Below are 25,612 nucleotides of genomic sequence, written 5' to 3'. Positions count from 1 at the left end.
CGGCCTTGCACGAGCTTGAACCGCGTCGGCAGGTTCTTCGGCCCGCCCTTGGGCGAGAAGTCGATGATGGCGCTGAATTGCGACGTGATGACGCCCGTGAGCACGAACTCCTCGCCGTCCGGCGCGTCGCGGCCCGTGACGAGGAGCTCGCCGAGGCCGACGTTCGCCTTGATGATGCGGTAGCCGTCGAGGTGCTCGGGGTCTTTGTAGTAGCCCTGGAACGGCGACTTCGTGGGATCGGAAGCGCTGAACACCGAGAGGGCCGTCGCCGCCGGACCGGGCACGGCAAAGGCCGCGCGCGGCCCGAGCAGCGCCGCGGACGCCGGGCCCGCGGCGAAGGCGCGCCGGCTGAGCTTCAACGCCGACGTCGACGCGGCGAGCAGCGCGAACATCATGGTGCGCATTGTTGCGACGGATGCAACCGGCAGCAGCAAGACGAGCGACGAGCACTCGATCTAGCACCTCAAAAGCACAGCCACCTCGACGCACAGCTGTACAGACGAGCTTCAGCCAAAGGTTCCCTAAAGTTGCATCCCAGCCGGACGATGGCAGCCCCGTAGCGGCCTCGGCGAGAGCGCTGAGACCATGCGCCTCGTCCTCTTGCTCGCCGCGACGACCGCCGTCGCCGACGACGAAATCGTGAGCATCGTCACGACGAAGGAGGGCGTGCAGCGGAGCATCACGGCGAAAGAGGTCGACGCCTACGCCATCTACAACGCCGCCGTGGCGTCGCAGGTCCGCGGCGAGTACGCGCGCGCCGTCGCCGAGTTCGAAGAGGCGCTCGCGATCGCGCCGGCGCTGCCGGAGGCGCTCATCAACCTCGGCAACGCCTACAGCGACCTCGCGAACGACGGCGTCTCGGACGTCGCCAAGGCCGCCGCGTGCTACGAGCGGGCCATCGCCGCGGCGGACCACCCGAAGATCGTCGCCCAGGCCGAGTCGAACCTGGGCCACCTCCTGTCGCGCAACGCGGCGCGCGACGTCGCGAAGCTCGAGGTCGCGCGCGGCCACCTCGAACGGGCCATCGCCGCGGACCCCGACTTCCCCGACGCGCACTTCAACTACGGCATCGTCCTCGACGGGCTGGGCCGCGTCGAGGACGCGCGCGCCGCCTACGAGCGCACCATGGCGCTCGCGCCGGCCCACGAGAACGCGCGGCTGAACCTCGCGAACACGTATTTCACCGAGGGCGACTCGGACGCGGCCGCGCGCATCCAGCTCGAGCTCGTCGCCGACCCGACCCTGTCCCGGGGCGTGCGCCTCAACGCGCTGAACAACCTGGGCCAGACCTTCCGCGACGGCAACCTCCACGACCGCGCCGAGGCCGTCTTCGGCGAGGCCGTCGCCTTCGCGCCGGACGACGGCACGTCGCTGGGGAACCTCATGACCGCGCGGCGCACGATCTGCAAGTGGGCGGGCTTCGAGGAGACGCAGCGGGGGCTGCTGGCCATCGTGGAGGCGTCGCTGGCGGACTTCGAGGGCCGGCGGCGCCGCGGCGCGGGCGTCGGGCGCCGCGACGTCGACCTCGCGGTCATGCCCTACGACGCGACGCTCCTGCAGCACTTCCCCAACGACGTGCTGCGGCGCCTGACGTCGGCCCAGGTCTTCCAGCGCTTCGGCCACGCGGCGCCGCCGCCGCCGCGGAGGGCGCGGCGGAGCCGCCTCCGCGTCGGGTACCTGAGCTTCGACTTCCGCGAGCACCCCATGGGCTACCTCACGCGGCGCCTCGTGAGCGACCACGACCCGGCCGTCGTCGAGACCTTCGTCTTGAGCTACGGCGAGAACGACGCGTCCGTGCTCCGGACGCGCGCGGAGCGGCGGCCCGAAGGCGGGTTCCTCGAGCTCTTCGACGTCGACGTCGCCGCGGCGAAGCGGGGCATGGACGCCCTCGACCTCGACGTCGTCGTCGACCTCATGACGCACACGCGGGGCGCGCGCCTCGAGCTCGCGAGCGAGTCCGTCGCGCCGCCGGGCGCGCTGCTCATCTCCTACCTCGGCTACCCGGGCGTCGCGGGCGGCGGCCACTTCGACTACACGATGGCCGACGCGAAAGTGTTGCCGCCGGACCACGCCGCGGCGACGGCGGCGGAGCCGCTCATCTACCTGCCCTTCTCCTACCAGGCCAACGACTACGGCGCGCACTGGCCGCCCGCGGACCTCGGCGCGCGGCGCGCGCCGGGGCCGCCGCGCTACTGCAACTTCAACCAGATCGACAAGTACGAGCCCGAGTCCTTCACGCTCTGGATGGGCGCGCTCCGGCGGTCGCCGGGGGCGACGCTCGCGCTCCTGCGGCCCAAGGAGCCCCTCGGCGCCGTCGTCGTCGCGAACCTCGCGGCCGAGGCCGCGGCGCGCGGCGTGCACCCCGCGCGCCTCGTCTGGCTCGGCCGCGTGCCGCGCCAGGCGCACCTCACGCGCATGGCCGAGACCTGCGACCTCTTCCTGGACAACCTCGTCTACGGCGCGCACACGACGGGCGCCGACAGCCTCTGGGCCGCCGTGCCGCTCCTCGCGATCCGCGGCTTCGGCGGCGGCGGCGGCGACGGCGTCGGCCGCTTCGCGAGCCGCGTCGGCGCGTCCCTGCTCGCGGCCGCGGCCCTCGAGAATTTGACGTTGGTGGACTCCGTCAAGGACTTCGAGGCCGTCGCGGGCGCCCTCCCCTTCGAGCGGCTCCGGAACGCGACGGTCGCGCGGACGAGCGCCGAGCCCCTCTTCGACGCCGCGCGGTCCGTCGCGTCCGCCGAGGCCGCCTACGAGGCCGCCTACGAGGCCTTCCGCGCGGGGAAGCGGACCTGGCACGTCGTCGTCGACCCCGCGGCGCCGCGCGACCGCGCGGGCCTCAAGGACTGCCGCTACCGCCGCGCGGCCGCGGACCTCGGCGGCGCCGCGGGGCCGCCCTGCTTCGGCGGCGACGACCCGGACGCCGACGAGCGGGCGGCGTCTTCGCTCCCGCCCGTCGACGGCGCCGCGCGGCGCCGGTCGTCCGTCGCGCGCTTCGCGGCCGCGTATCCCGAGGACGCGAACGCGCGGTCGTTCCGGGGCCTCGACTGCCACTTCGCCGGCGACGACGCGGCGGCCGCGGCGGAGCTGCGCCACGCCGTGGACCGCGCGCCCTGGTCGTCCCACTTCTGGTACAACCTGGGCCACGTGCGGCGCAGGGCCGGCGACGCGGCCGGCGCGGCCGCGGCGTACCTGTCCGGCCTCCGGGTCCGCGACGACGGCGACGTCGCGGGCAACCTGAACGAGGCGCTGCGGGCCGCGGCGCCCCGACGACGCGCGCCTGCTCGGCGCGCTCTTCGCGTCGTCGGCGCTGAGCCCGTCGGACGCGGGGCTCCGGCTCGGCGTCGGCGCGGCGCTCGACGACGCGGGCGCGGGCGCCGCGGCGCTCGAGGAGTGGTTCAAGGCCGTGCGGCTCCGGCACGCCGCGCAGCGGGCCGACGAACGGGGACGCGCGCGCCTCGACGCGCGCGACGCGGCGCTGGCGAAGCGCGCCGCCGCGCGGCGCGCGGGGAACCTCGTCGTCGCGATCTACTGCGACGAGTACGGCCAGACGTGGTGGCCCGACTGGGGGCCGTCGTCGCTCGAGACGGGCGGCCTCGGCGGCTCCGAGGAGGCCGTCGTCTTCGTCGCCCGCGAGCTCGCGAAGCGGGGCCACGCCGTCGAGGTCTACAACGAGTGCGCGGACCGCGACCTCGGCGACGACCGTTTCGGCGTCGCGTGGCTGCGCCACGCGACCTACGACGCGTCGCGCCCGCCCGACGTCTTCGTCGCCTGGCGCTACCACGTGTCCACGGCCGTCGCGGACCCGGCGACGCACGGGAAAGTCTACGCGTGGCTCCAGGACGCGCCCGGCGGCGCGGGACGAGCGCGCGAACTTCCCAAAGGCGCCTCGCTCGGCCGTTTCCCACTCGTTTCGGCTGATGCTTGGACGAGCGATCATCGGTCTCGGAGCGTGGATGCTTTTTTATGGAACGCGCGGACCACTCCTATTGAAGCGATGTTGAAGCACCCTGTTCCCGCGCAGGTGCCCGGCTACGGGTCGTGGACGGCGCCGTTCGTCGACGGCCTCGCGGGGATCTTCACGCTGTCCAAGTTCCACACGGCGACGCTGCCGCCCGCCGCGCGGCCCAAGGCCTACGAGACGCCCAACGGCATCGACCCGTCGTTCCTCGTCGACGGCGACAACGCGGCGACGGTCTTCGCGTACGGGTCCGCGCCGAACCGCGGCCTCTACGAGGTGCTCAAGGGCTGGCCCGCCGTGCGGGGCCGCGTGCCGAACGCGACCCTGGTCGTCTACTACGGCTTCTCGCCGGCCTTCGTCACCTGGGGCGCGCGCCACATCCCCGCGTTCGACGCGTGGCGCGCGGAGGTCGAGCGGCTCCTCCGGCAGCCGGGCGCTGTGTGCAAATCAAATCTTCAACCCGACTTCAATGTGCGCGTAATCGAACGGTTTGGACCAGACTCTTTCGCTGTGCTTCGAAAACTCGACGAGAGCAATCGATTCGTCCAAAAATCAGCCAAATCGACTTCGATTTGATCGAGATAGAGAGGTTTGAAGTTTTTGCTGGACAGGGCGTTCCACTGGTTGATTTGCACACAGGCCGGGCGTCGACTACCGGGGCATGGTCGGCCACGACGAGCTCGCCCGGGGCTACGCCCGGGCGGGCTTTGTGCTCTACCCGACGACCTACCCGGAGACGGGCTGCGTCTCCGTCATGAAGGCCATGGCGCTCGGCGCGATCCCGATCACGAGCCGCTTCGCGGGCTCCGTGGTCCCCGAGCTCACGGTGGACTTCGACCTCGGCCCGGCGACGCCGCGCCGCGCCGACGCCGAGGCGTCGATCCTGCTCGACGACCTCAAGCCGGCCGTCGACGCCGCGGACGTCGCCTGGCAGGCCGACTTCGCCGCCGCGGCCGCGGACGCGGCGGAGCGCGCGGCGCGCGGCGAGCTCGACGGCCACCGCGCGGCCATGAAGCGCTACGCCCGCGACCGCTTCCTCTGGAAGCACGTCGCCGAGAAGTGGGAGGCCCACTTCCTGGGGCGGGCGACGTAACCAATTCGCAGGTTGAACGGCAACTTACCGATGGTGAATTTTTGCGTGTGCGATCTGTAACCACTCGACGGCATGGGCGCGGCCGGCTCCGTGGGCGATCCTGTCGCCGCGGCTGCAGCGGAGAACGGCGCGGTCGCGACGGATGGTGCAGCGCCGGCGGACGGTGCGGCAGCGCCGCCCGAGCTCACGGAGGAGCAAAAGGCCGCGAAAGCTGCCGAGGAGGAGGCAGCCAAGCTCAAGGCGAACCAGCGCAAGTCGCAGGTATTCGACGCCGCGATCACGAAGGCCTTCGAGGTGCGCCTCGAGTCGGAGCCCGTGAAACCAGACCCGATCAAGAAGCCGTCCACGTCGCTCTTCGCGGAGGCGGCTCCGAAGGTCGAGTCGCCGCGGCCCGCGGAGCCCGTCGAGCCGGTCAAGGTCGCGCCGCGCGCCGAGCCCTACTATACGAGCATTACGATCAAAGAGAAGTCGGCCCTGCTCAAGGAGCTGGCCGACGCGGGCCGAGCGGCCAGCATCGCGACGGACGCCGCCGCGGCCGCCGCGCCCGACGCCGCCGCGCCGCCGCCGCCGCTCGCGTACAAGCTCGACGTCTACGACATCGTCATGGGCGGCGACGCGCTCACGGACGAGGTCGAGCGCGCCAAGAAGATGGACACGGCGCGAGAAATCATGATCGCGGCCATGGTCGCCGCGACGCGCTTGGCCGCGGCGCTGCGAGGGCGACAGGAGCGCATCGCCCTCGCGAAGAAGGGCAAGAAGACGAAGAAGCCCGGCAAGAAGAAAGGGAAAAAGAAGTAGCAGCATCCGTCGCTATAAAAATGCTACTTGTCGTCGAAGCGGTCGATGGTCGTCGAGAGCTTCCGGAAGATGGCGAAGAGCGTCAGGATGAGCCCGGCCTCGACGGCCGTGCCGAGCAGGGGCCGCGCTTCGACGTAGACGGCCGCGCGCGCGACGGCGGCCTCGATCTGGGCCGCCGAGCTTTTCGCCGCGACGACGACCGCGGCCGCGGCCGCGCGGCCCGCGGCCTCGGCGGCGGCCGACCGCTTCGCGTCCGCGACGAGCGCGACGACGGGCCCGAGCGCCGCGGCGCGCGCGCCGACGGCGAGCCGCAAGGCCGCCGCCGCGAACGCCGCGCGCGACGCGTAGGGCGCCTGCCGCGCCGCCCAGGCGACGAGCGCGACGCCGTAGAGGAGGCCCGCGCGCGACCGGTCGCCCGTCGGCCGCGGCCGCCACGGCCGCGACCAGTCGAGCTTCGCCGCCAAGGGCAGCGCGAGCGCCGCGTTCAGCGGCAGCGGGCCCGTGGCGCTGAAGAACGCGGCCGCGGCCTTGGCCGGCGCGCTCGCCGCCAGCGCGCGCGCGGCGCCGAGCTCGTAGGCGTTCCAGGCGTCCGGCGCGGGCGCGGCGCGCAGGAGCGACGACGACCGCCTCGGTGCCGGTGGCTGGAGCGCCGCCGCCGCTCGCAGCAGCGCGAACGCTCTGATCGCCGCGACGCGCATTGCGTATGGCTGGAAGCACAGCCGCGGGGAGAGGAGCCACCCTGTACCTCAAATTCAACACAGCACATTGAATTCAATATGCACACACTTTACAGCTCCACCGTCGCCGCGCCGGGCCAGCGCACCCAGCCGGTCGGGAGGTCGGCGACGTCCTCCCAGGCGCGGTAGCCGTCGCCGTCGCGGCGGCAGACGAGGGGCGAGCCGCCGCCGACGAGGAGCACGGAGCCGTCCGCGAGGAGCGCCGCCGTGGCGCCCGACCGCGGCTTCGGGAGCCACGGGATCGCGCGCGCGTCCTCTCCCCATTGCCACGCGTCCGACGTCGGGCAGTAGCGGATGACGCTCGCCGTCTCGCCGAGGTCGAGCAGCCCGCCGATGAGGGAGAGCCGGCCCGCGACGACGACGGCCGCGGCCGACTGCCGCGATTGCGGGAGGTCCGCGCGGCGCGCCCACTCGCCCGTCGCCGGGTCCCACATCTGGAGCCGACCGTCGCCGGGGCCCGCGCCGCCGGCGACGTAGAAGCGGCCGTCGACGACGGCCGCGGCGGCGTAGCACGTGGCGAAGGGCAGCGGCGCGATCGCGCGCCACCGGCCCGTGACGAGGTCCAAGGCCTCCGCGGACGCGAGCTCCGCGTCGTCGCGGTAGCCGCCCGCGACGACGAGAAGCGGCTTCTGCGTCACGCTGATGCGCCGCTGCTCCGCGGGCCGCCGCCGCCGCGGCGCGACGGCGACGAGCGCGAGCTTGGGCTTCGGCCGGAGCGCGGCCGCGCCGTGGCCGAAGCGCGCCTGGAGCATCGGCGCGCACTCGCGCCACGTCCCCGCGCGCGCGTCGAAGGCGGACACGGCCGCCGACGCCTCGTAGCCCCGGAGCCGCCCGCCCGTCGCGTAGAGCTCGTCGCCGAAGGGCCGCGCGGCCGTCAGACAGAACGCGTCGCGGCCGAAGGGCAGCGCGGGCCGCGCGAGCCACGTGCGGTCCGGCGTCAGGAGCCAGGCCTCGCGCCGGTAGCCCCAGTCGCTGCCGCCGCAGACGACAACGAGCGACTCGCGGAACCGGTCGCGCTCGCGCGCGTAGCCCTCGGAGCCGCAGGCGCCGCGCAGGCGCCGCGAGACGAGGCGCAAAGCGTCGTAGCTGGCAAAGGGCACGCGCGCGAGGCAGCAGTAGAGCAGGTCGTCGCTCAGGAGGTCCATGGTGTGGATGGGTTGGTCGCCTGGAGATCTGGGCCGGGCTACAGGATTGCCTGGACCTCTGAGGTAGCCCCGCCCATGCGCTGGCGCCGCGGCCGAAGGTTTTGGAGAATTTTTGGAGGTTCAACAATTTGTGCAATTACCTTTTTGTATAATAGCCTCGCCACGATGGAGGCTCTCGCGCTCTTCCGCGCGGGCAACTTCGCAGAGGCGGCGGAGCGCTGGGAGGCGCTGGCCAAAACGTCTGCAGCAGGCGACATGGCGACGCACCTGACCAACGCCGCGAGCTGCAAGATGGAGCTGGGCCTCTACAGGGCCACGGTCAAGCAGTGCGACGGCGCCATCGCCGCGTGCGGCGGCCACCTGCGCGCGTACGTGCTCAAGGGCCTGGCGCTCGCGTCCATCGGCAAGCAAAGCAAGGCGGCGGCGGCCTGGCGCTGCGGCCTCGCGGCGGCGACGGACGCGAGCGACGTCGCGGCCGTTTCGGAGCTCCAGATGCTCCTCGCGGCCGACGGCGCGCCGAAGCCGCCGCCAGCACCGGCCGCGCCGCCGCCGCCGAAACCGCAACCGGCCGCGCCGCCGCCGCCGCCGCCGCCGAAGCCGGCACCGGCGCCCGCGAAGCCGAAGCCGGAGGCCCCGCGCGCAGCGCCGGAGGGCCTCCTCCGCGCGTCGCCGCATCAGCGCGGCGGCGAGCCGTCCGCGGAGGTCGAGGCCTGGGCCGCGAGCGGCGCCATCCCGCCGGACGTGCTCGGCAAGGTCCGGGGCAGCATGAGCCACGCGACGGGGACCGCGAGCGTCGACGACGCGATCGCCGTCGGCTACCTGCTCGTGAACACGGGCCGCCACGACGAGGCCTGCGCCGTCTTCGACGAGGTGCTGGCCAAGAAGCCCCGGGCCCTCGCGGCGCGCCTCGGCCGCGGCTCCGCGTGCGCGCTCCGCGGCGCGCTGAGGGAGGCCGTCGCGGAGTTCGACGAGGCCGTCGCCGTCGCCCCGGACGTCGCCGACGCCTGGAAGCGCCGGGGCCAGGCGCGCGCGGCCCTCGGCGAGTCGCGGGCGGCGCTCGCGGACCTCGACGCGGCCGTCGCGCTCGCGAGCCGGTCCGACGGCGCGCCGTTCGACGCGGACCTCTACCAGCAGCGCGGCGTCGTGCGCCACCGGCTCCGCGACTTCCGCGGCGCGGCCGCGGACTTTGGCGCCGCCGTCGACTGCGACGTCGGCCTCGGCCCCCACGCGGCGGGCCGGTCCGCGCGCGACGGCCGGACGCGCGCAGAGACCGCGGCGTCGTGGAACTTCCGGGGCCTCTGCGAGTCGCAGCTCGGCGCCTGCGCCGCGGCGACGGCGGCCTTCGGCAAGTGCCTGCAGATCGACCCGGGCTTCAAGGAGGCCTGGCTGAACCTCGGCCAGGCGCACCGCGACGCGGGCGACGGCGACTCGGCGAGGCGCGCGTTCGACGCGTGCCTCCGGGTCGACGGCGCCTTCGACCAGGCGCACCACGCGCTCGGCTTGCTGCTCTACGGCCTCGGCGACTTTCCAGCGGCGCAGGCGTCCTTCGACGCCTGCGTGGCCGCGGCGGGCGGCCCGGCCGCGGACGCGGCCCGCGGCGACGGCCCGGAGGACGCGGACGTCGTCACGTCGTCGCTGCACTACGGCGGCCTCTGCGCCCTCGCGCTGGGCGACCACGGCGACGCGGCGGCGCGCTTCGACCGGGCGCTGGTGCGGGAGCCGGAGCACGTCGCCTGGTACCACCGGGAGCTCGCGGCGTACCAGCGGTCGCGCCTCGACGCGCCCGCGGCCGACTCCGACGGCGACGTCGAGCTGGCGCCGGACTTCAAGGAGGGCCACTGCAAGCGCTTCGCGCCGGCCCTCGTCGCCGGCGCGGCGCCGAGCCGCCGGTGCCCGCGCCGGGGGCCGCCGCCGCGGCGCGTCCGCGGCGGCGACCTCCGGCCGGAGACGCGCGCGTGGCTCGACGCGGGCCGGCGCCTCGAGCCCTGGATCCAGCTCGACTGCGCGGGCTTCCTGCCGAACGCGCGGCAGCACCGCATGTGCGGCCTCGCGGCCCTCGAGGTCGCCGCGCTCGCGCGCGGCGCGTTCGACGGGACCGCGCCCGTCGCGTGGCGCGGGCTCTACGAGGCCGCGGCGCGGTGGCGCCGCGAGTCCGAGCCCGGCGACGCGGTCTGGTGGATCGACCGGCTGCCGGACCGCGCCTTCCGCGAGGGCTTCGGCCTCCAGACGCCCCTCGTCGCGGGCCAGCTCGAGGTCGTCCGCTACCACCCCTACTTTCCCATGGCGTTCGCGGTCGTCAAGTCGGAGCTCGAGCTCCGCACGGACAGCGCCGAGCGCGAGCTCGAGGCCTACAAGGACGGCCGGCGGAGGCCGCGGGCGCGGCCGCCGCCCGCGGCGCTCGCCGCGGCCGTCGACGGCGAGATCGTGAAAGCGGACGCGGCGATGGCCGACTGGCGGCGGAAGCTCGACCGCGCGGAGACGCTCGAGGACGTCTACGGCCTCTGCGGCGGCCGCGACTTCTGGGTCGTCGCGCCCTGCGGCTCGTCGATCGCCGCCGGCGAGGCCCTCGAGGGCACGCGCGTGACGCTCCAGCGGTCGCCGCCCGGCGGCTTCGACTTCACGATCCGCACGCCGGGCACAGGGCAGGAAAAGTGTGATTCAACGTCGCTTCAACGTGAGTGTTCCGCGCGCGCGCGTTTCGGAAACAGCACCCACGCTTCGAGAGCGCTCCGAGAGATGATCGCTCGTCCAAAAATCAGCCGAAACGAGCGGAAACTGACCGAGATATCAGTCTCCAAAGTTGGGAATTTCGCTCTCTTTTCCTGCCAGGCCGGGCACGCCCGCGCGCTGGGGCCTCTACGACGCGGAGATGGCCCGCGCCTGGGGCGCGGCCGTCGACGCGGGCGCGAGGGTCCGCGCGAGCCGGAGCGCCGGCGACGCGGCCGCGCTCGTCGACGCCGCGGCGACGCTGTTCTACTACTGGGTCTCGTTCGGCCCGCTCTCGCGCGGGTCCGCGGCCTGCGGCTACGTCGTGCTCGCGGGGCTGCTCGTCGCCGGGGGCCTCGCGGCGCCGCCGCCGCGCATGCCCCGGGGCCGCCAGCTCGACTGGGAGGCGATCCTCTCGCCGACGCCGGCGGCGTTCCTCGAGACGCACGCGGGCTGGCTCCGCGCGGGCGCCGCGGCCGCCGCCGAGGACCTCCTCGCGGGCCTCCCGGACCACGGCGCCGCCTTCGCGACGCTCCGGGACCGCATCGCCGCGCTCGTCAGCGAGTAAAGAGTGCCATGTTTGAGGCCGCGAAGTGCACAGCATGTGGACGCAGGCGACTCCCGGAGATGACCGCACGTAGCAGGATCGTGTGTTTACGGCCGCGCGTCTCGCCCCGCGCGCGCCCCTCGCCGGAGCGGCCTAGTGGAGGCCGCCGAGGCCCGGCACGGCCGCCGGCATGAAGTGGTGGACGAAGACGGCGGCGAAGCCGATCATCGCCGTGCGCGCGTTCTTGAGCTCCGCGAGCTGCATGCGGGCCTGGCCCTCGGCGTCCTCCGGGTAGAGGCCGAGGGGGTCGAAGAAGACCTTGGACGTGTCGCGCTCGAGGCCGCGGTCGTAGTTGAGCCGGTTCGCCTCGATCGCGCCGCAGAAGACGATGAACTGGACCCACGCGACGGTCGGCACCTCCGTGAGCGCGGCGATGGGGTCCGACGACGTCACGGGGCCGCCCTTCCAGAGGCCGAAGACCTGGGGCCAGATCCAGCCGACGAAGGCGAGCATGGCCGCGCGGCCGTTCGCGAGCTCCGTCGCGCGCAGCTCCTCGACGTCGCGCCACTGCGCGAGCTCGAGCGGGTCCCAGATCTCGTCGCCGCCTGCGAGGGTCGCGGGTGAGATGTCTGACCGCGGCGGGCGCTCGCGCGCGCAAAATCGAGCCAACTTGGCAGGTGCGTGCGGCTTTGATGGGACGCGGGCCGCGAACACTCGATCGAAGCACCGGGGATGTCGCCAAGCGTCGCGCTGACCTTCGAGACACGTTTGACGGGCTGGGGCGCAATCAGAGCCGCACAGCCGGTCGCGAGGAGCAGGAGAGAGTACATCTTGCAGAGTTGGCTCGGCTGGGATCTCGACCCCAGCCGGCCCCGCGCAGCCGACCCCCGGCCAGCAGGCCGGCCTCGGCACCGCGCCACTGAGCCGTCGGCGACGACATCCCAAGCGCACCGTAGACCCCCGAGAATCCCAGGCCATCGCCCTTACATGATCGCGCAGTTGCCCATGGCGCCGCCCTTCTTGGGCTCGGGCGCCTTGGGCTTCTTCTTGCCGGCGCCGTCGCGCGCGCCGTCGGGCGCGGGCCGCTTCTTGCCGCCGCCGCCGCCGCCCTTGTGCTTGCCGCCGCCCGCCTTCTTGTCGCGGGCGGCGTGCTTCTTCGCGTAGCGCTTCGACACGGCCCGGTCCTTGGGCCGGGGCTCGGGGACGACGGCGGCGTCCGCGTCCGCGCGGCGCTTCAGCACGACCCCCACCTCGCAGTGGTCCGTGTAGGGGAACTGGTCGAAGACGGCGAAGTCGGCGACGACGTGCGTCGCGTTGAGCGCGTGCAGGTTCTCCGCGAGCGTGTCCGGGCCGCACGACATGTAGACCACGGTCTCGAAGCCGTGCGCGAGCTTCAGCGTGGGCGCGTCGAGGCCGCAGCGCGGCGGGTCGACGAAGAGCGTGCCCAGGTCGTAGGCGTCCAAATCCACGCCGAGCTCCTTGAGCCGCGCGAACTCGCGGTCCCGGCGCAGCGCCTCCGCTACTTCGGCCGCGGACAACCGCGCGACGACGACGTTCGACCGGCCGTTCTTCGCCGCGTTCTCGCGGGCCACGGCGGCGTTGGGCTTCGTGAGCTCCGTCGCCAGGACCTTGCGGAAGTGGCGGCTCAGGGGGATCGTGAAGTTGCCGTTGCCGCAGTAGAGCTCGAGCAGATCCCGCGGCGCCGCGCCCTCCGCGGGCTTCGTCGCGGCCATGGCCCAGGCGAGCATGCGCTCGCAGACCGCGCCGTTGGGCTGGGAGAACTCGCCCTCGAGCTGCACGAGCTCGAGGCGCAGGGGCGGCTCGCAGGGGATCTCGAGCGTCTCCTCGACCTGCGCGCGGCCCGGGCACGCGCCGCCGACGGCGATCTGCACGCGCCGCGACCGGCCGATGACGACGACGTCGGGCCCGAGCTGCGCCGCGAGGGCCTCCGCCGCGGCCTTCCAGGCCGCGTCGGCGTCGATGGGGCGGTTGTAGGCGAAGAGGACCATCGCGCCGCCGCGGAGCGTCGAGTGGAACCGGCACTCGATGACCTTGTCGCGGAGCACGGGCGTGGTCTTGAGCGCCGCGAGCACGGGGCCCATGAGCGCGTTCGTCTTCGCGTCGCCGCGGGCGAAGTCGCCCACGCGGAGCGGCTCCTTGTCGCTCGACGACGGGCTGTACATGATGAAGCTCACGCCGAGCCCCGTCGCCTCGGGCTCGTGCCAGACGCGGAAGTTGGACCGCTGGCGGAAGTGGCTCTTCGGGCTCGGCACGACCGTCGTCGTTTCGGGCAGCTCCGCGACCTCGCCGAGCAGGGCCCGCACGCGCGCGACCTTGGCGGCGAGCTGGGCGTCGTAGCCCGACTCGTCGCAGCTCACGAGCTCCGCGGCCTCGGCGACGGTCATCTCGCGCGACGCCTTCTTCTCGGGAGTGCCGCTCTTCTTGCCGACGAACTTCTTCGACTTGCCCATCGTGTGCTAATGCGCTTCGGGCCGAGCTTCTATCGTCCAATCGCCAGTGCAACGAGGCCTCAATGCCGCTGCATCATTAGCAGCCCCGAGTCATTAGAGCGCCGCGCCAGCAAGCGAGCCTCGAGTCAAGGGACAGCATGGCGGAGATCATTGCGCGGCACGTCCGCGCTCTGCGAGAGCCGCAGCGGCACGTCCGCGAAGAGGCGGCGCGGGCGCTGTGCGAGCTCTCGTTCGAACGACCTGATCAGGACCTGATCGCCGACGCCGGCGGCATCCCGGTGCTCATCGACCTCCTGCGCGATGAGAGCGTGTCCAAGCTGGTCAAAACACATGCCATGTTCGTGCTGGCCAACCTCGCGCGCGCACGCGTCGCCAACAGGCTGCTAATTGTCGAGGCCCGCGCGGCGCTCATCGACCTCCTGCGCGACGGGGGCGCGGACGCCACACTTGCCGCGCGGGCGCTGGACAGTTGCGTAATGGAGGACGGCGCCATCAAGGAACTGTTTGTCGAGGCCCATCAGGCGCTCGTCAAGGCTCAGGACGCCGCGAGCTTTGTCGCCACAGCGGCCGCTGCGACGATGAGGACCCTCGCTTTCCGCAACGACGCCTGCGCGGCCCTGCTCGCCGAGGCCGGCGCCATCCCGCCGCTCGTCGATATCCTGCGCGGCGGCGTGACCTCCGAGTCGCGCGCCAAATGTGAGGCCGCGAGATCCCTGGGCAACCTCGCGTGCCGCGACGACAACCGGGTCCGGATTGCCGCGGCCGGTGGCATCCCGGTGCTTCTCGATCAGGGCCACACAAGGGGCCGACGGGTGCGGGTCAGGGTTCTTGGCCGACGGAGCCCCGCACCTTTACCCTCACCCTCCGGTCCGAAACCCTTACCCGCACCCGTTATCACGGGTCCTGGGAATTTGGGCACCCTTACCCTTACCCGCGGGTGGCACCCTACCAAAATCCTCTAATTTAAAAAAAAAATATATGGAAACCGCCGAATTTGGATTCGGACGCGCAAATTAAGCTGCTTTTGGATCGACCCGACAACCTGGCAGCTGCATTACACGCCCTCGAACGGAAATCAGGAGGTCGGCCAGGCGCGGGACACCCTCGAGGGTAAGGGGCGTCCCTCGCACCCGTGGCTTTTCGTCGGTACCCGCACCCGTACCCGAGCCAAGGGTTCTGGGAATTTGGCGGCCCCTCACCCTTACCCTCCCGAGGGTTTCGCGGGTTCTCGGGTCGGCCCCTCGCCCTTGTGTGGCCCTGTTCTCGATCTCCTGCGCGACGGGAGTCGGACCGGAGGATACTATCGGTGGAGCGCGGAGGTCAGACCGGTCGTCGCTACTTCCCTCGAGAACCTCGCGCTCAACAACGTCGCCAACGCGGTCGCGATCGGGATGGCCGTCGGCCCTGGGGCGCTCGTCGAGCTCGCGCGGCGCGGCCGCGTGACCGTCGGTCGTGCGCTCGTCGACGGTCGGTGTGCGCTCGTCGAGCTGTCGGTCGTGCGCGATGCGGGCGATCACGCCAAGCGCGAGGCCGCGCTGTGCGTCGCCGCGCTGGATGGCGTGCTGGGCCGAGTCCCGGACGTCGTCCGCGCCATCATCGAGTCCTACGTCTGGCGCCCGTAACACACCTCCCTCTCCGCTAGACTTACCGCCCCCCGCGCGACTCTCTCAGTCGTCGGCGACCTGGGTGTCGAGGGCGCAGGCGACGTCGACGAGGACGACGAGGACGAAGGCGACGTTGACGCCGTCGTCGTCGTGGACCGGCGCGAGCCGCGCGAGGTGGAGGCCGTCGTCGGCCGTGCGGACGAGGACGTTGGCGTGCTGGCCCCGCGCGCAGCGCTCGAGGGCGTCCTCGACGTCCGGCGCGGCGAGGAGCGCGGGGAGGGGCTGCCGCGGCGCGGCGGCCGCCGCGCGCGAGAAGGCCGGCGTCGCGTCGACGAGCGCGAAGGGCGGCGCCGCGGCGGCGACGGCGCGGCGCTCCGTCGCCGGCGCGAGCGCGTCGCGGAGCTTGAGGCGGCGCTTCGCGGCGCCCGGCGCGCCGCGGCGCGGCTGCCGGAGCGGCGGCGCGCCGGACGTCGCGAGCCGCGGCCGCGCGGGCGCCGGCTCGTCGTCGACGACGCGGGGCGCGAAGGCGTCGCCGTGGACGCGGGCCTCGACGGCGCTCAGGCGGTCGTTCAGGGCCGACTCCATGCGCATGACGTGGTTGTCGAGCTTCTGCTCCATGAGCAGCAGCCGCTGGAGCGCGGCCTGCGTCTCCGCCTCGCCGTGGTCCCGCGCGGCCATCTCCTCGACGATGGCGTCCTTGTCCTCGCCGTCGAGCTTCGTCATGTCGAGGTTCTCGTCGGCGGCGAGCGACGCCTTGAGGCGGTAGAGGATGTCGGGCATGCCCTGGAACCGCTCCAAGAAGTCCTCCGTCGGGATGACGTGGAGCTCGCTCGACTCCGTCGTCTCCACCGTGAAGGTGTAGGTCTTCTTCATGCCCAGCAGCACGAGCTCCCCGAAGGAGTCGCCGACGCCCAGCGCCGCGCGGCGGCCCGCCGCGGGCGCGACGACGGACGCGCGGTCCGCCTTGGGCGTCGCCGGCGGCGGCTCCGCGGCGTCGTCCGCGGCGAGGGCGACGTCGGCCTCGACGCGCACCATGGTCCCCTTCTTGATGACGAACATGGCGTGGCCCGGGTCGCCCGCGTGGACGACGACCTCGCCGCCCGCGACGCGGACCAATTGGATGATGGACGCGATGCGCGCGAGCGTGCCCGTGGGCAGGAGGTCGAAGAGCGGGTGGAAGCCCACGTCGTCGTGGATGAGGTAGTGGGCGATGTCGTTGCGGAGCTGGGGGTTGAGGTCGTTCAAAATGCTCTGCTCGTCGAGCGCGGTCCGCTGGTTCAGGTAGACGCGGAGGTACTTGCGGACGCGGCGGCACAGGTCGCCCGGGAACTCGTGGTGCTCGAGCCAGGCGGCGACGAGGTCCATGCGCTCGTAGAAGCGCTTCGTCTTCAGGTCCGTCGACCCGATGATCGTGCCGATCTGCGCGATGACGAAGCCGTAGAACGACCCGCCGACGACCATCGCGACGCACGTCGCCGTGCGCTCCGCGTCGCTGTGGGGCAGGATGTCGCCGTAGCCCACGGTCGTCATCGTCGTCATGGCCCAGTAGATGGCCGCGTTGTAGCGGCTCAGCGTGTCCCAGTCGTTCGCGCTCTTGCCCTCCCAGTCGTCGATCGGGTTGCCGCCGTCCCGGAGCAGGGACAGCCAGTCGTCCTCGTCGTTGCTGTAGTTGTCGAGGAAGCCGTCGCCGCTGAGCGCCATGAGGCACGCGAGCCAGTGGCAGAGCAGGGACGCGGACACGAGGATGGAGATGACCTTGATGACCGTCTGCGTCGACGAGTGGAACAGGACGTCGTCCGCGTAGTCCGCCATGGGGCTGCCCTCCTTGAAGATCTTCATGGCCTTGCTCAGGCGCAACAACTTGAAGACCTTGGCGACCTTGGCGACCTTGAGGAGCTTCGCGGGCTGCATGGACGGCAGCACGGAGCCCGTGATGCAGTCGAAGGGTATCGACGACACGAGGTCGAGCGCGAACCAGCCGAGGACGTAGTTGAGCCAGACCTTGCCCGGGTCCAGCGTCACCGTGTCGTCGTCGAGGGCCACGCCCGTCGCGAAGTTCATGGCGATGTCGAAGAAGAAGCAGGCGTCGAGGAAGACGTCGAGCTTCGCGGGCCACCCGCCGACGTAGCAGCCCGGCCCGCGGTCCCGGACGAAGGCGAGCTCGAAGGGCAGGCTCACGGCGAGCCAGAAGAGGAGCACGGCCATGGTCAGGTCCCAGCAGATGCGCGCGGGCGACGTCGGCTCGAGGGGCACGCGCCACCCGGGGCAGTACGCGCCCGCCTCGGGCTCCCGCGCGCCGCGGTTCGCCCCGGGGCCCCAGGGCCCCCGCGGCGACGCCGCGAGGGACGCGGCGAGCGCCGCGCCGCCGCCGCTGGGCACGGAGACGTGGCGCACGCCCATGCGCGGGCTCGGCATGGGCATGTGGCGCGACGACTCCGTCCGCTTGCAGATCCGGTTCGCGACGCGGAGGATCTGGCGCCGGTTCTGGGACGACGTGCGCTCGACGGCCGCGCACCACTCGTCGAAGTTGATGGCGCCGTCGCCGTTGACGTCGGCGATGCGCAGCAGCCGGTGCGCCATGCCGCGCGGGATGCCGCTCTCCTCGAGCGACTCGTAGAGCTCCGCCTGCGTCAGCACGCCGTCCCCGTCGACGTCCATGCGCTTGAAGGCGTCGTAGAGGTCCTCCTGGACGCCCTCGGGCATGTGGGACTGGACGCCCTCCGGCGCCGCGATGGGGCCCACGCCGTCCCGCGACCGGTCGCGGACCGGCGTCGACGGCGGCTCCTCGACGACGAGCAGGCCCGCCTTCGACTCGCCGCCGTCGTCGAGCGCGACGCCTCCGGGCGTCAGCTCCACGGACGCCATGGTCGCGGTCGCGGGCCGAGAAAACGCCACCCCCCGAGCGTCACCTCATGCCAGCGGGTGCGGGCAGCCCTGGGCCGGCGAGTGGAGGAGGTTAAATTTCCACTGCATCGTGCAGGCGCATGTTAGAATGTGCAAGATGCCCCGGGTTTTTATTCGGGGCTGCCAGTCGATATTATGCCCCGCGCCGTGACCTCGGGCTACCGCGCGAGGGACAGCGATGCGAACATCCAGGCCGCGGCGCGTCCTTCCCCCCCTCCCCCGGTGTGCGCGCCGCCGCCAGCCGCGCGCCCCGCGCAGGACTGGATCGAGGCCCTCACGGGCACGGTCGTGGATCCGGACAGGCTCGGCGACGAGCTGCGCAACGGCGTCGTGCTCTGCGAGCTCGCCTGCGCCATCTCGCCGGGCATCGTGAAGCGCATCAGCGACTCGCCCCTGCCCTACAAGCAGATGGACAACATCGCGGCGTTCTCCGCGGCGTGCAAGAAGCTCGGCGTGCCCGAGCACGACTGCTTCGACACGATCGACCTCTTCGAGGGCAAGGACATCGTCGCCGTCGTCCAGACGATCCACGCGCTCGGGCGCACGGTGCAGCTGAGCCGCGAGGACCTGCCGAAGCTCGGCCCGCGCCTCGCGACGGCGAACCGGCGCCAGTTCGCGGCTGTGTGGAAATCAAATCTTCAACCCGACTTCAATATGCGCGTAATTGAAGGATTTGGACCAGACTATTTCGCTCCGCTTCGAGAACTCGACGAGAGCGATCGATTCGTCCAAAAGTCAGCCGAATCGACTTCGATTTGGCCGAGCTAGAGAATTTCAAAGTTTGGTCGGGACGTCCCAAACCAGCGGTTGATTTCCACACAGGTTCACGGACGACCAGCTCCGCCGCGCGTCCGTCGGCGCGGTGCCCATGCAGACGCGGGGCGCGACCATCGACCGCCTCGGCGCGGACCAGTCCAAGAGCCCGACCTGGGGCAACCAGCAGGCCGGCGCGGGCGACACGCGCGCGCCGCGGCTCCAGACCGCGGGCGCGTCCATCGACCGCCTCCCCGTGGACCAGTCCGCGTCCATCACCTTCCGCGCGTCCCACGCCGCGCCCGGCGACGCGCCCGACGCGCCGGCCCTCCACTGGGGCGCGGCCATCTCCGCCATGGAGCCGCCGGCCGCCGGCCGCCCCGACGGCGCCGGCGGCGACGCGGACCTCCCGGCCGCGCCGGGCCCGCCGCCGCCGCCGGCGAAGAAGGAGTCGCCCAAGGACCCGGCGGGCGAGAAGAGCCGCCAGGAGCAGATCACGTCGCTCCTCAGCAGGCAGAAGGACAACCACTCCGCGGGCGTCGAAGTCAGCCTCGAGGAGCTCGGCGAGATCCTCGCGCGCCGCTCCAAGGAGAAGTACGCGCCCTGAGGGGGTTCGTGTGTCGTCGTTCACGGTAAACTGCCGGTGCGCCTCCGTTCCTTAAAAGTCGAGCCCCGTGCAGGCGACGCAGGGCTCGTCGTCGGGCTCCTCGACGCGGTACGCCTCCGGGTCCGCGGAGAAGGACGCGGCCTCGGCGCGGCCGGGCGCGGGGCCGGGGTCCACCTCCAGCGGCGCGAGCTCGAAGATGTCCTGGGACGTCAGCCCGACGCGCTCCTCCTTCGACGGGAGCGGCTCCTTCACGCGCGCGCCGGCGTAGCCCGCGAAGAAGCAAGCCGAGGCGAACACGAGCACGATGAGCACCGCGACAACGATGCCCGTGATCGATGCCGTTGCCGCGTCGTCGTCGTCGTCGTCGTCGTCGTCGTCGTCGTCCGTCGGCTTCGCCCAGGTCGGGGCCGCGCTCGGGGCTTTGACGCAGCACCCGCAGGTCTCGCCGTGGCCGCAGAGGTTCTCGAGGAAGACGCCGCGCCGCGCGAGGCAGGTCGACGCGTTGGCGTGGCACTCGCCGCCGCGCCGGCTCTCGCACCGGTCGTCCTGGAGGTCGCTCTGCGACCCGCAGCGCCACGGCTCCGTGGGGAAGGAGGTGACCGGCGCCGACGTCGGCGCCGCCGTCGGCGCGGGCGCGGGCGCGGCGGTCGGGGCGTTGACGCAGCAGCCGCAGCCGTCGCCGCAGCGGTTCTCCTGGTAGTCGCCGCCGTCGCCGACGCAGAGGACCTCGGACGCGTAGCACGCGCCGCCCGCGTCGGCGCACTTGGAATTTTGGTTCTCGTTCTGCGTTTTGCACGTCCGCAGCTCCAGCGCGGTCGTCGGCGGCCAGGTCTCCGACGTCGGCGCGGCCGTCGGCTCGGACGCGCAGAGCGGCGCCATCGCGTCGTCGCCGTTCTGCGCGTACCAGTAGGCCGTCGCCTCCGCGGAGACGTACCGCTCCGTGAAGCCCTCCGTCGCGCGCGCGGCGTAGGCGTCCGTGACGCCCGGCGTGCCGCCGGAGCAGCGGTTCGCCTCGCCGACGAGGTCGCTCCACTCGCAGCCCGCGTAGCACTTGAAGGTGAAAGGATAGTCGGACTCCGCGGGCTTCGGCGAGCTCGGCAGGCTGTATAAATCGGACGTCGGACCGGTCACGTAGTATCTATACAGGAACTCGTCGACGCCCGGGAGCGCCTCCTCGCGGCCGCTGCAGTCGTCGAGGCAGTGCGACCCGACGCAGCCGCTCGCCGCGTGCTTCATCTTCGTGCCGTTGGGACCGCGCGGGCCGTAGACCGGAAAGCCGTCCAGGGCCCAGCCGATCTGGGGGCTATGGCTCACGTTCGTCGTCGACCGATGATGCTCGCCCCGCGCGCGCTTGCCCGCCTGGTCGAGGAGGCACGACGGGGTGCGCACTGCTTCCGTCGCGGCGGCCGCGGACGCCGCTCACGTACGAGTAGTGATTCGGACAGCCGCTCGCCGTGATGATGCGCTTCCGATAGCCGCCCTGCCACTTCAGCTCTTCTTCATACGTACTGTTGTCGCCGCACGGGTCGCAGGTCTCGCCCCGCGCCTCGTGCGCGAAGAGGACCAGCCCAAAAAATAGCAGCCCATCACGGCATGATTCTCGAACGGAAACATGTTCATCATCAACACCTCGAACAAGCAAGAAGACATGGGCTGCTTCGGGAAGACGCTACTGCTCCTCTGGGCCGCCGCCCGGGCCCACCGCATCACGAACGGCCGCGTCGCCGCGGACGTCTCCGACGCCGGCTTCCTGACGAGCATCACGGACGAGGACGGCTACGGGACGGCGCTGGCGCGGGTCGCCGTCGAGGCGGACGGCTTCCTCGTCGAGGTCACCGCGGCCGGCGCCAACGCGACGCTGACGCCGGCGACCTGCGCCGTCGCCGGCGTCGCGGCGTCGCCCGCGTCCGTCGTCGTCCGCTGGGCCTGCGGCGGCGGGGCGGCCCTGGAGGCGACGTACGCCGTCGTCGCCGCGCACGTCGAGAAGACGGTCGCCGCGATCAACGTGTCGGCCGTCGGCGCCGTGGCGCCCCTCGCGGGTCTGCGGGTCGCGGGCACCGAGGACGTCCACGTCGCCGAGAACCCCTACAACCGCACGCACCGCTACGCGACGGGCGGCGCGGCGATCGCCGCGTTCGGCCGCGTCGGCGGCCGGTCCGGCTTCTTCGCGAGCGTCGCGAACCCCTTCTTCAACGTCGACGTCGACGCGTCGTTCGGGCTCACGCTCCGCTACGACACCTTCGGGTCCTGCGCCGTCGAGGGCGGCGCCTACGCCGCGGAGCCCGCGGTCCTCGGCGCCACGCGGCTGCAACGGTACGCGTACGGGCCCGTCAACCTCGGGGAGCGCGCGGCCTTCGTCGCGTGCGTCGAGGCCTACCTCCTCGACGGGGCCATGCGCAAAAACGCGACGGTCAAGGTCAACGTCGCCTGGGACGAGAGCGACTACCAGCTCGACGTCGCGACGGCGGAGGGCCGCGCCGAGTACGACCGCATCTTCGCAAGCAACGCGGCGCTCGGCATCACGCACGTCGTCTACGAGCCCCAGAACAGCGCCCACGCGAGCCGCTTCAAAACGACGGACAACTGGGGCTGGGAGGCCGGCCTCTGGTTCAGCCTCGGCCAGGGCAGGAAAAGAGAGCGACATTCCCAACTTCAAAGGCTCCTCTCTCGGCCGTTTTCCACTCGTTTCGGCTGACTTTTGGACGAGCGATCATCTCTTGGAACGGTCTCGAAGCGTGGGTGCTTTTTCCGGAACGCGCGCGCGCGGAACACTCACGTTGAAGCGAGACGTTGAATCTCTCTTTTCCCGCCCAGGCCTCGGCGAGGCCGTGCGCACGGGGGCCTTCGACGCGACGCGTGACGCCGTGCCCGCGGACATTTTAGCGCAGGTCGACCGGGCGCGGGCCATGGGCCTCGGCCTCCTCGCCTACGTCTACCCGCAGCTCGGCTTCAACGGGACGGCGCCCCACCACGCCGGCGACCGCACGGACCTCGCCGCGCCCGCCGCGCGCGACTGGCTCAAAGACCAGCTCCTCGCGTTCCTCGCCAAGAGCGGCGCCGCGGGCTTCGCCTGGGACCAGGACATCTTCGCCGGCGCGCCGGAGCTCCGCTACGGCCAGTGGCGGTCCTGGATGGCGATCCTGAGGGCGATCCGCGCCGCGAAGCCCGACGCGGTCATGGACCACCGGCAGACGAACCACGTCTGGGGGCCCTGGTACCAGCTCGCGGGGTCCTACGCCGAGCCCCTCGCCGGCGACGAGAACCCGGAGACCTACGGCGTGCCCATCGCGAACCTCCACGCGGACCACGTCGCCGCGGACAACCTCCGGCGCGTGAACTACGCCTACGCCGCGGCGCAGCTCCTGCCGCCGAGCCGCGTGCCGGGCTTCATCTTCCACCAGGCCGAGCGCACGGACGACAACGGCACGGACGCCTGCTTCGGCGGCGTGCCCTGGCGCGACGCGGCGTCCGGCCGCGGCCCCGTTCGCGCGACGTTGCGACCGGGGCGGCGGCGAATCGTCCGGTAGGTGCTACGACGTCAACGCGCGCGACTTCGACTACGTGGGCTACAAGTACAGCCTCCTCGCGTCCGTGGGCTCCGCGGGGCTCAACAACGTCGTCGCCTTCCTGCCCGGCCGCGACGCCGCCGAGTGGGCCGCGCTCCCGGACGGCGACAAGGCCTGGATCCGAGGCTGGCTCGCGTGGACGGACGACGAGGCCGCGTGCCTCGCGCGCGCGCTGCCCGTCGCGACGCTCGGGCCGCCGGCCGTCGGCGCCGTCGACGGCTGGGCCTGCTTCGACGCGGCCCGCGGCGTCGGCTTCGTCTTCCTCTTCAACCCGGGCTTCGCGCCGCGAAGCGCGGGCCTCGCGCTCGACGAGTCGCTCGGCGTCGCGAACGGCACGGCCGCGCTCTTCCGCGTCGACGAGCTCCACCCGGGCCGCGCGTCCCTGGGCACGTGGCGCGCGGGCGCGGCGCGGGCGCTGGCCGTCGGCGGCGCGGCCGCGCGCGTGCTCCGGCTCGAGGCGCTCGCGGAGCCCGTCGAGGCGCTCGCGCTCGCGGCCGTCCGCGCGCCCGTGCCCGTCGACGCGGCCGTCGCGGCCGTCGCCGTCGACGGCGTCGCCTGCGCCGTCGCGCCGGCGCCGCGGGCCGGCGTCGTCGCCGCGCGCTACGCGGCGCCCGCGTCGCGCGCGCAGCGCGCGATGCCCGTCGCGCCCGGCGCCGTCGCGCCGCCGGCCTTCGCCGGCGGCTGGTTCAACGCGACCGTCGCCGTGCCCGCCGCCGTCGCGGCCCAGCTCGCGGCCCGCGCGGCGGCCTACGACGTCGCCTGGCGGCCCGGCGAGCTCCGCGCGGCGTGGCCCGCGCCCGCGCGGGAGCCGCCCGCGCGACGTCGGGTCTTCGGTCGCGTCGGCGATGTTCGGACGCGTCGCCCGCGCTCGTCGAGCGCTCGGTCCCCGCCCAGGCTCGCGCCCGCGCGCCTCCTCCTGTACCCGGCGATCGCGGACCCGGACGACGCGCTCGACGTGGCGCTCTGGGTCGACGGCGCGCCGGCGAACCTCACGCGGGCCTACAACTCGCGCGGCCTCCCGCGCGCCGCGTGCTTCCTCGGCTTCTACTACGACGCGTCGCCGCTCGCGGCCGGCGGCGCCCACGACGTCGCGCTCTGGCTCCCGCCCCTCGCGCCGGGCAGGTTCGAGGGCCTCTTCTGGGAGAACGTCGAGACGCCGCCCGACGACGCCAGGGCCACGAACTGCACCTTCTCCTAGCGCGGGCGTAACGCCTGCTGCCGCTTCTCGCCGACGACGTCGTCGGGGCTGGGCGGTAACCCTGAGAATCGCTCCGCGCTGGGCTTGCGCAGTTTTCACGTTTGCCGTCGTCGGGCCTTGCCTCGACCTCGTCCTCGACGGGCGGCGCGTGCAAAGAGATGGACCCCATAATATCAAATTTGAATTCCCTCAACCTCGCCGCCGCCGCCATGGCGAGCGAAGACAAAAAGGTGGACAAGACGTCGGCGAGCGACGACGAGAACGACGTCGTCGCGGGCGTCGCGGGCGTCGCCGCCGTTGCCGCCGTCGAACGCGAGGCGTCGGCGCCCTGGGCGGACGTCGCGGGCGTCGCCGCCGTTGCCGCCGTCGAGCGCGAGGCGTCGGCGCCCTGGGCGGACGTCGCGGCGCTCATGGGGAGTGATGCGTGGGAGGATCGCTTCGAGGCCGTCGCGGCCGCGCGGCGGGCGGTCGCCGGCGCCGGCGGGGCGGCCGCGGTCGCGGGCGGGCTCCCGGCGGGGCTCTTCGCGTTCCTCGCGCGCGAGGCCGCGGCGCTGCGGTCCCGGTCGAGTCGGGAGGCGTTGTTGTGTTTGGGCGACGTCTTCGCGGCGGGCGGCGGCGCCGCCGCGGTCGCGTCCGACGACGACGTCGGCCTCGTCGTGTCGGCGCTCGTCAAGCGCGGCGTGCACGAGCTGCGCTTCCTCGCGAGCGCCGCGAGGCGCGCGCTCCACGAGCTCTGCGTCCGCGGCGACGCGCGCGTCTTCGCCGCGGTCCTCGAGCACGCGGCCTCGAGGAGCGGCGCCGCGCGCGCGCTCGTCGCGCGGTCCGCGGCGCGCTGCGCCGTCGCCGCGGGCGACCTCGGCGGCGCGTTCCAGTGTGGATTCCAACCACTGGTTTGGGGGGTCCCCACCAAACTTCAGAACTCTCTATCTCGGTCACATCGGAGTCGATTCGGCTGATTTTTGGACGAATCGATTGCTCTCGTCGAGTTCTCGAAGCACAGCGAAAGAGTCTGGTCTAAATCGTTCGATTACGCGCACATTGAAGTCGGGTTGAAGATTTGGAATCCACACAGGCGCGTTCCCCGTCGAGGCGCTCGCGAAGCTCTGTGTGGAAATCAACCACTGGTTTGGGGGGTCCCCGTGGACCAAACTTCAGAACTCTCCATCCACACAGGCGAAGCTCGTGGCCGCGGATCGCGACGCGACGCGGACCGCTCTCCGGGCCCTCGCGCCGGGCGCGGACCGCGCCGCGTTCGCGCGCGCGCTCGCGGCCCGGGGCACGCTCGCCAAGGCCGACGAGCTCGCGCTCCTGGCCTGCCGCCACCCGCCGCCGAAGAAGGCCCGCGGCGCGCGCGTGCCCCTCCGGGAGCGCCTCGGCCAGCTCCGCGCCGCCGCCGCGGACCGCCCGGGGGGGCGCTAAGGCTTACGCGGACTTCGAGTCGAAGTCGGGACCCGGTGGGGATGAGTGGGGGGGATATGTTGCCGGGTCGGCCTGCTTGCTTGCTTGCTTGCTTGGGTGTGGCGCG

At 72.6% G+C, this 25,612-nt stretch overlaps 7 protein-coding genes across 7 annotated transcripts; 4 read left to right on the top strand and 3 right to left on the bottom strand.

Moving 5' to 3' along the window:
- Window positions 1-585: 585 nt before the first annotated feature.
- TPR2 (hypothetical protein) lies at window positions 586-5,849 on the top strand (the record flags this gene model as incomplete). The annotated part of the gene is made up of 5 exons (XM_009039821.1): window positions 586-3,191; window positions 3,244-3,820; window positions 4,022-4,398; window positions 4,598-5,047; window positions 5,501-5,849. 5 exons carry the CDS (start codon window positions 586-588, stop codon window positions 5,847-5,849), a joined length of 4,359 nt encoding a protein of 1,452 aa, XP_009038069.1.
- A 787-nt stretch (window positions 5,850-6,636) lies between these two features.
- On the bottom strand, window positions 6,637-7,731 carry AURANDRAFT_64889 (hypothetical protein; the record flags this gene model as incomplete). The annotated part of the gene is made up of 1 exon (XM_009039621.1): window positions 6,637-7,731. The coding sequence occupies one exon, from the start codon at window positions 7,729-7,731 to the stop codon at window positions 6,637-6,639; it is 1,095 nt and encodes a 364-aa protein (XP_009037869.1).
- A 4,221-nt stretch (window positions 7,732-11,952) lies between these two features.
- On the bottom strand, window positions 11,953-13,389 carry AURANDRAFT_53938 (hypothetical protein; the record flags this gene model as incomplete). Its single annotated transcript, XM_009039620.1, has 1 exon — window positions 11,953-13,389. One exon carries the CDS (start codon window positions 13,387-13,389, stop codon window positions 11,968-11,970), a length of 1,422 nt encoding a protein of 473 aa, XP_009037868.1.
- Window positions 13,390-15,122: 1,733 nt separating this feature from the next.
- AURANDRAFT_64887 (hypothetical protein) lies at window positions 15,123-17,924 on the bottom strand (the record flags this gene model as incomplete). The annotated part of the gene is made up of 1 exon (XM_009039619.1): window positions 15,123-17,924. One exon carries the CDS (start codon window positions 17,922-17,924, stop codon window positions 15,123-15,125), a length of 2,802 nt encoding a protein of 933 aa, XP_009037867.1.
- A 273-nt stretch (window positions 17,925-18,197) lies between these two features.
- On the top strand, window positions 18,198-18,578 carry AURANDRAFT_7269 (hypothetical protein; the record flags this gene model as incomplete). The annotated part of the gene is made up of 1 exon (XM_009039654.1): window positions 18,198-18,578. A coding segment is annotated over one exon (381 nt), but the record flags the coding sequence as incomplete, so codon positions are not given.
- A 207-nt stretch (window positions 18,579-18,785) lies between these two features.
- On the top strand, window positions 18,786-20,449 carry AURANDRAFT_71815 (hypothetical protein; the record flags this gene model as incomplete). The annotated part of the gene is made up of 2 exons (XM_009039822.1): window positions 18,786-19,348; window positions 19,397-20,449. Coding segments are annotated over 2 exons (798 nt in total), but the record flags the coding sequence as incomplete, so codon positions are not given.
- Window positions 20,450-20,935: 486 nt separating this feature from the next.
- Window positions 20,936-24,087, top strand: AURANDRAFT_64885 (hypothetical protein; the record flags this gene model as incomplete). The annotated part of the gene is made up of 4 exons (XM_009039823.1): window positions 20,936-22,007; window positions 22,138-22,789; window positions 22,851-23,675; window positions 23,784-24,087. The coding sequence occupies 4 exons, from the start codon at window positions 20,936-20,938 to the stop codon at window positions 24,085-24,087; spliced, it is 2,853 nt and encodes a 950-aa protein (XP_009038071.1).
- Between the last annotated feature and the right edge of the window lie 1,525 nt (window positions 24,088-25,612).

Source organism: Aureococcus anophagefferens (assembly GCF_000186865.1).
Source record: "Aureococcus anophagefferens unplaced genomic scaffold AURANscaffold_12, whole genome shotgun sequence".
Taxonomy (NCBI): Eukaryota; class Pelagophyceae; order Pelagomonadales; family Pelagomonadaceae; genus Aureococcus; species Aureococcus anophagefferens.
Note: the sequence above shows the minus strand (reverse complement) of the source record. Positions and strands in the feature narration are given on the sequence as shown.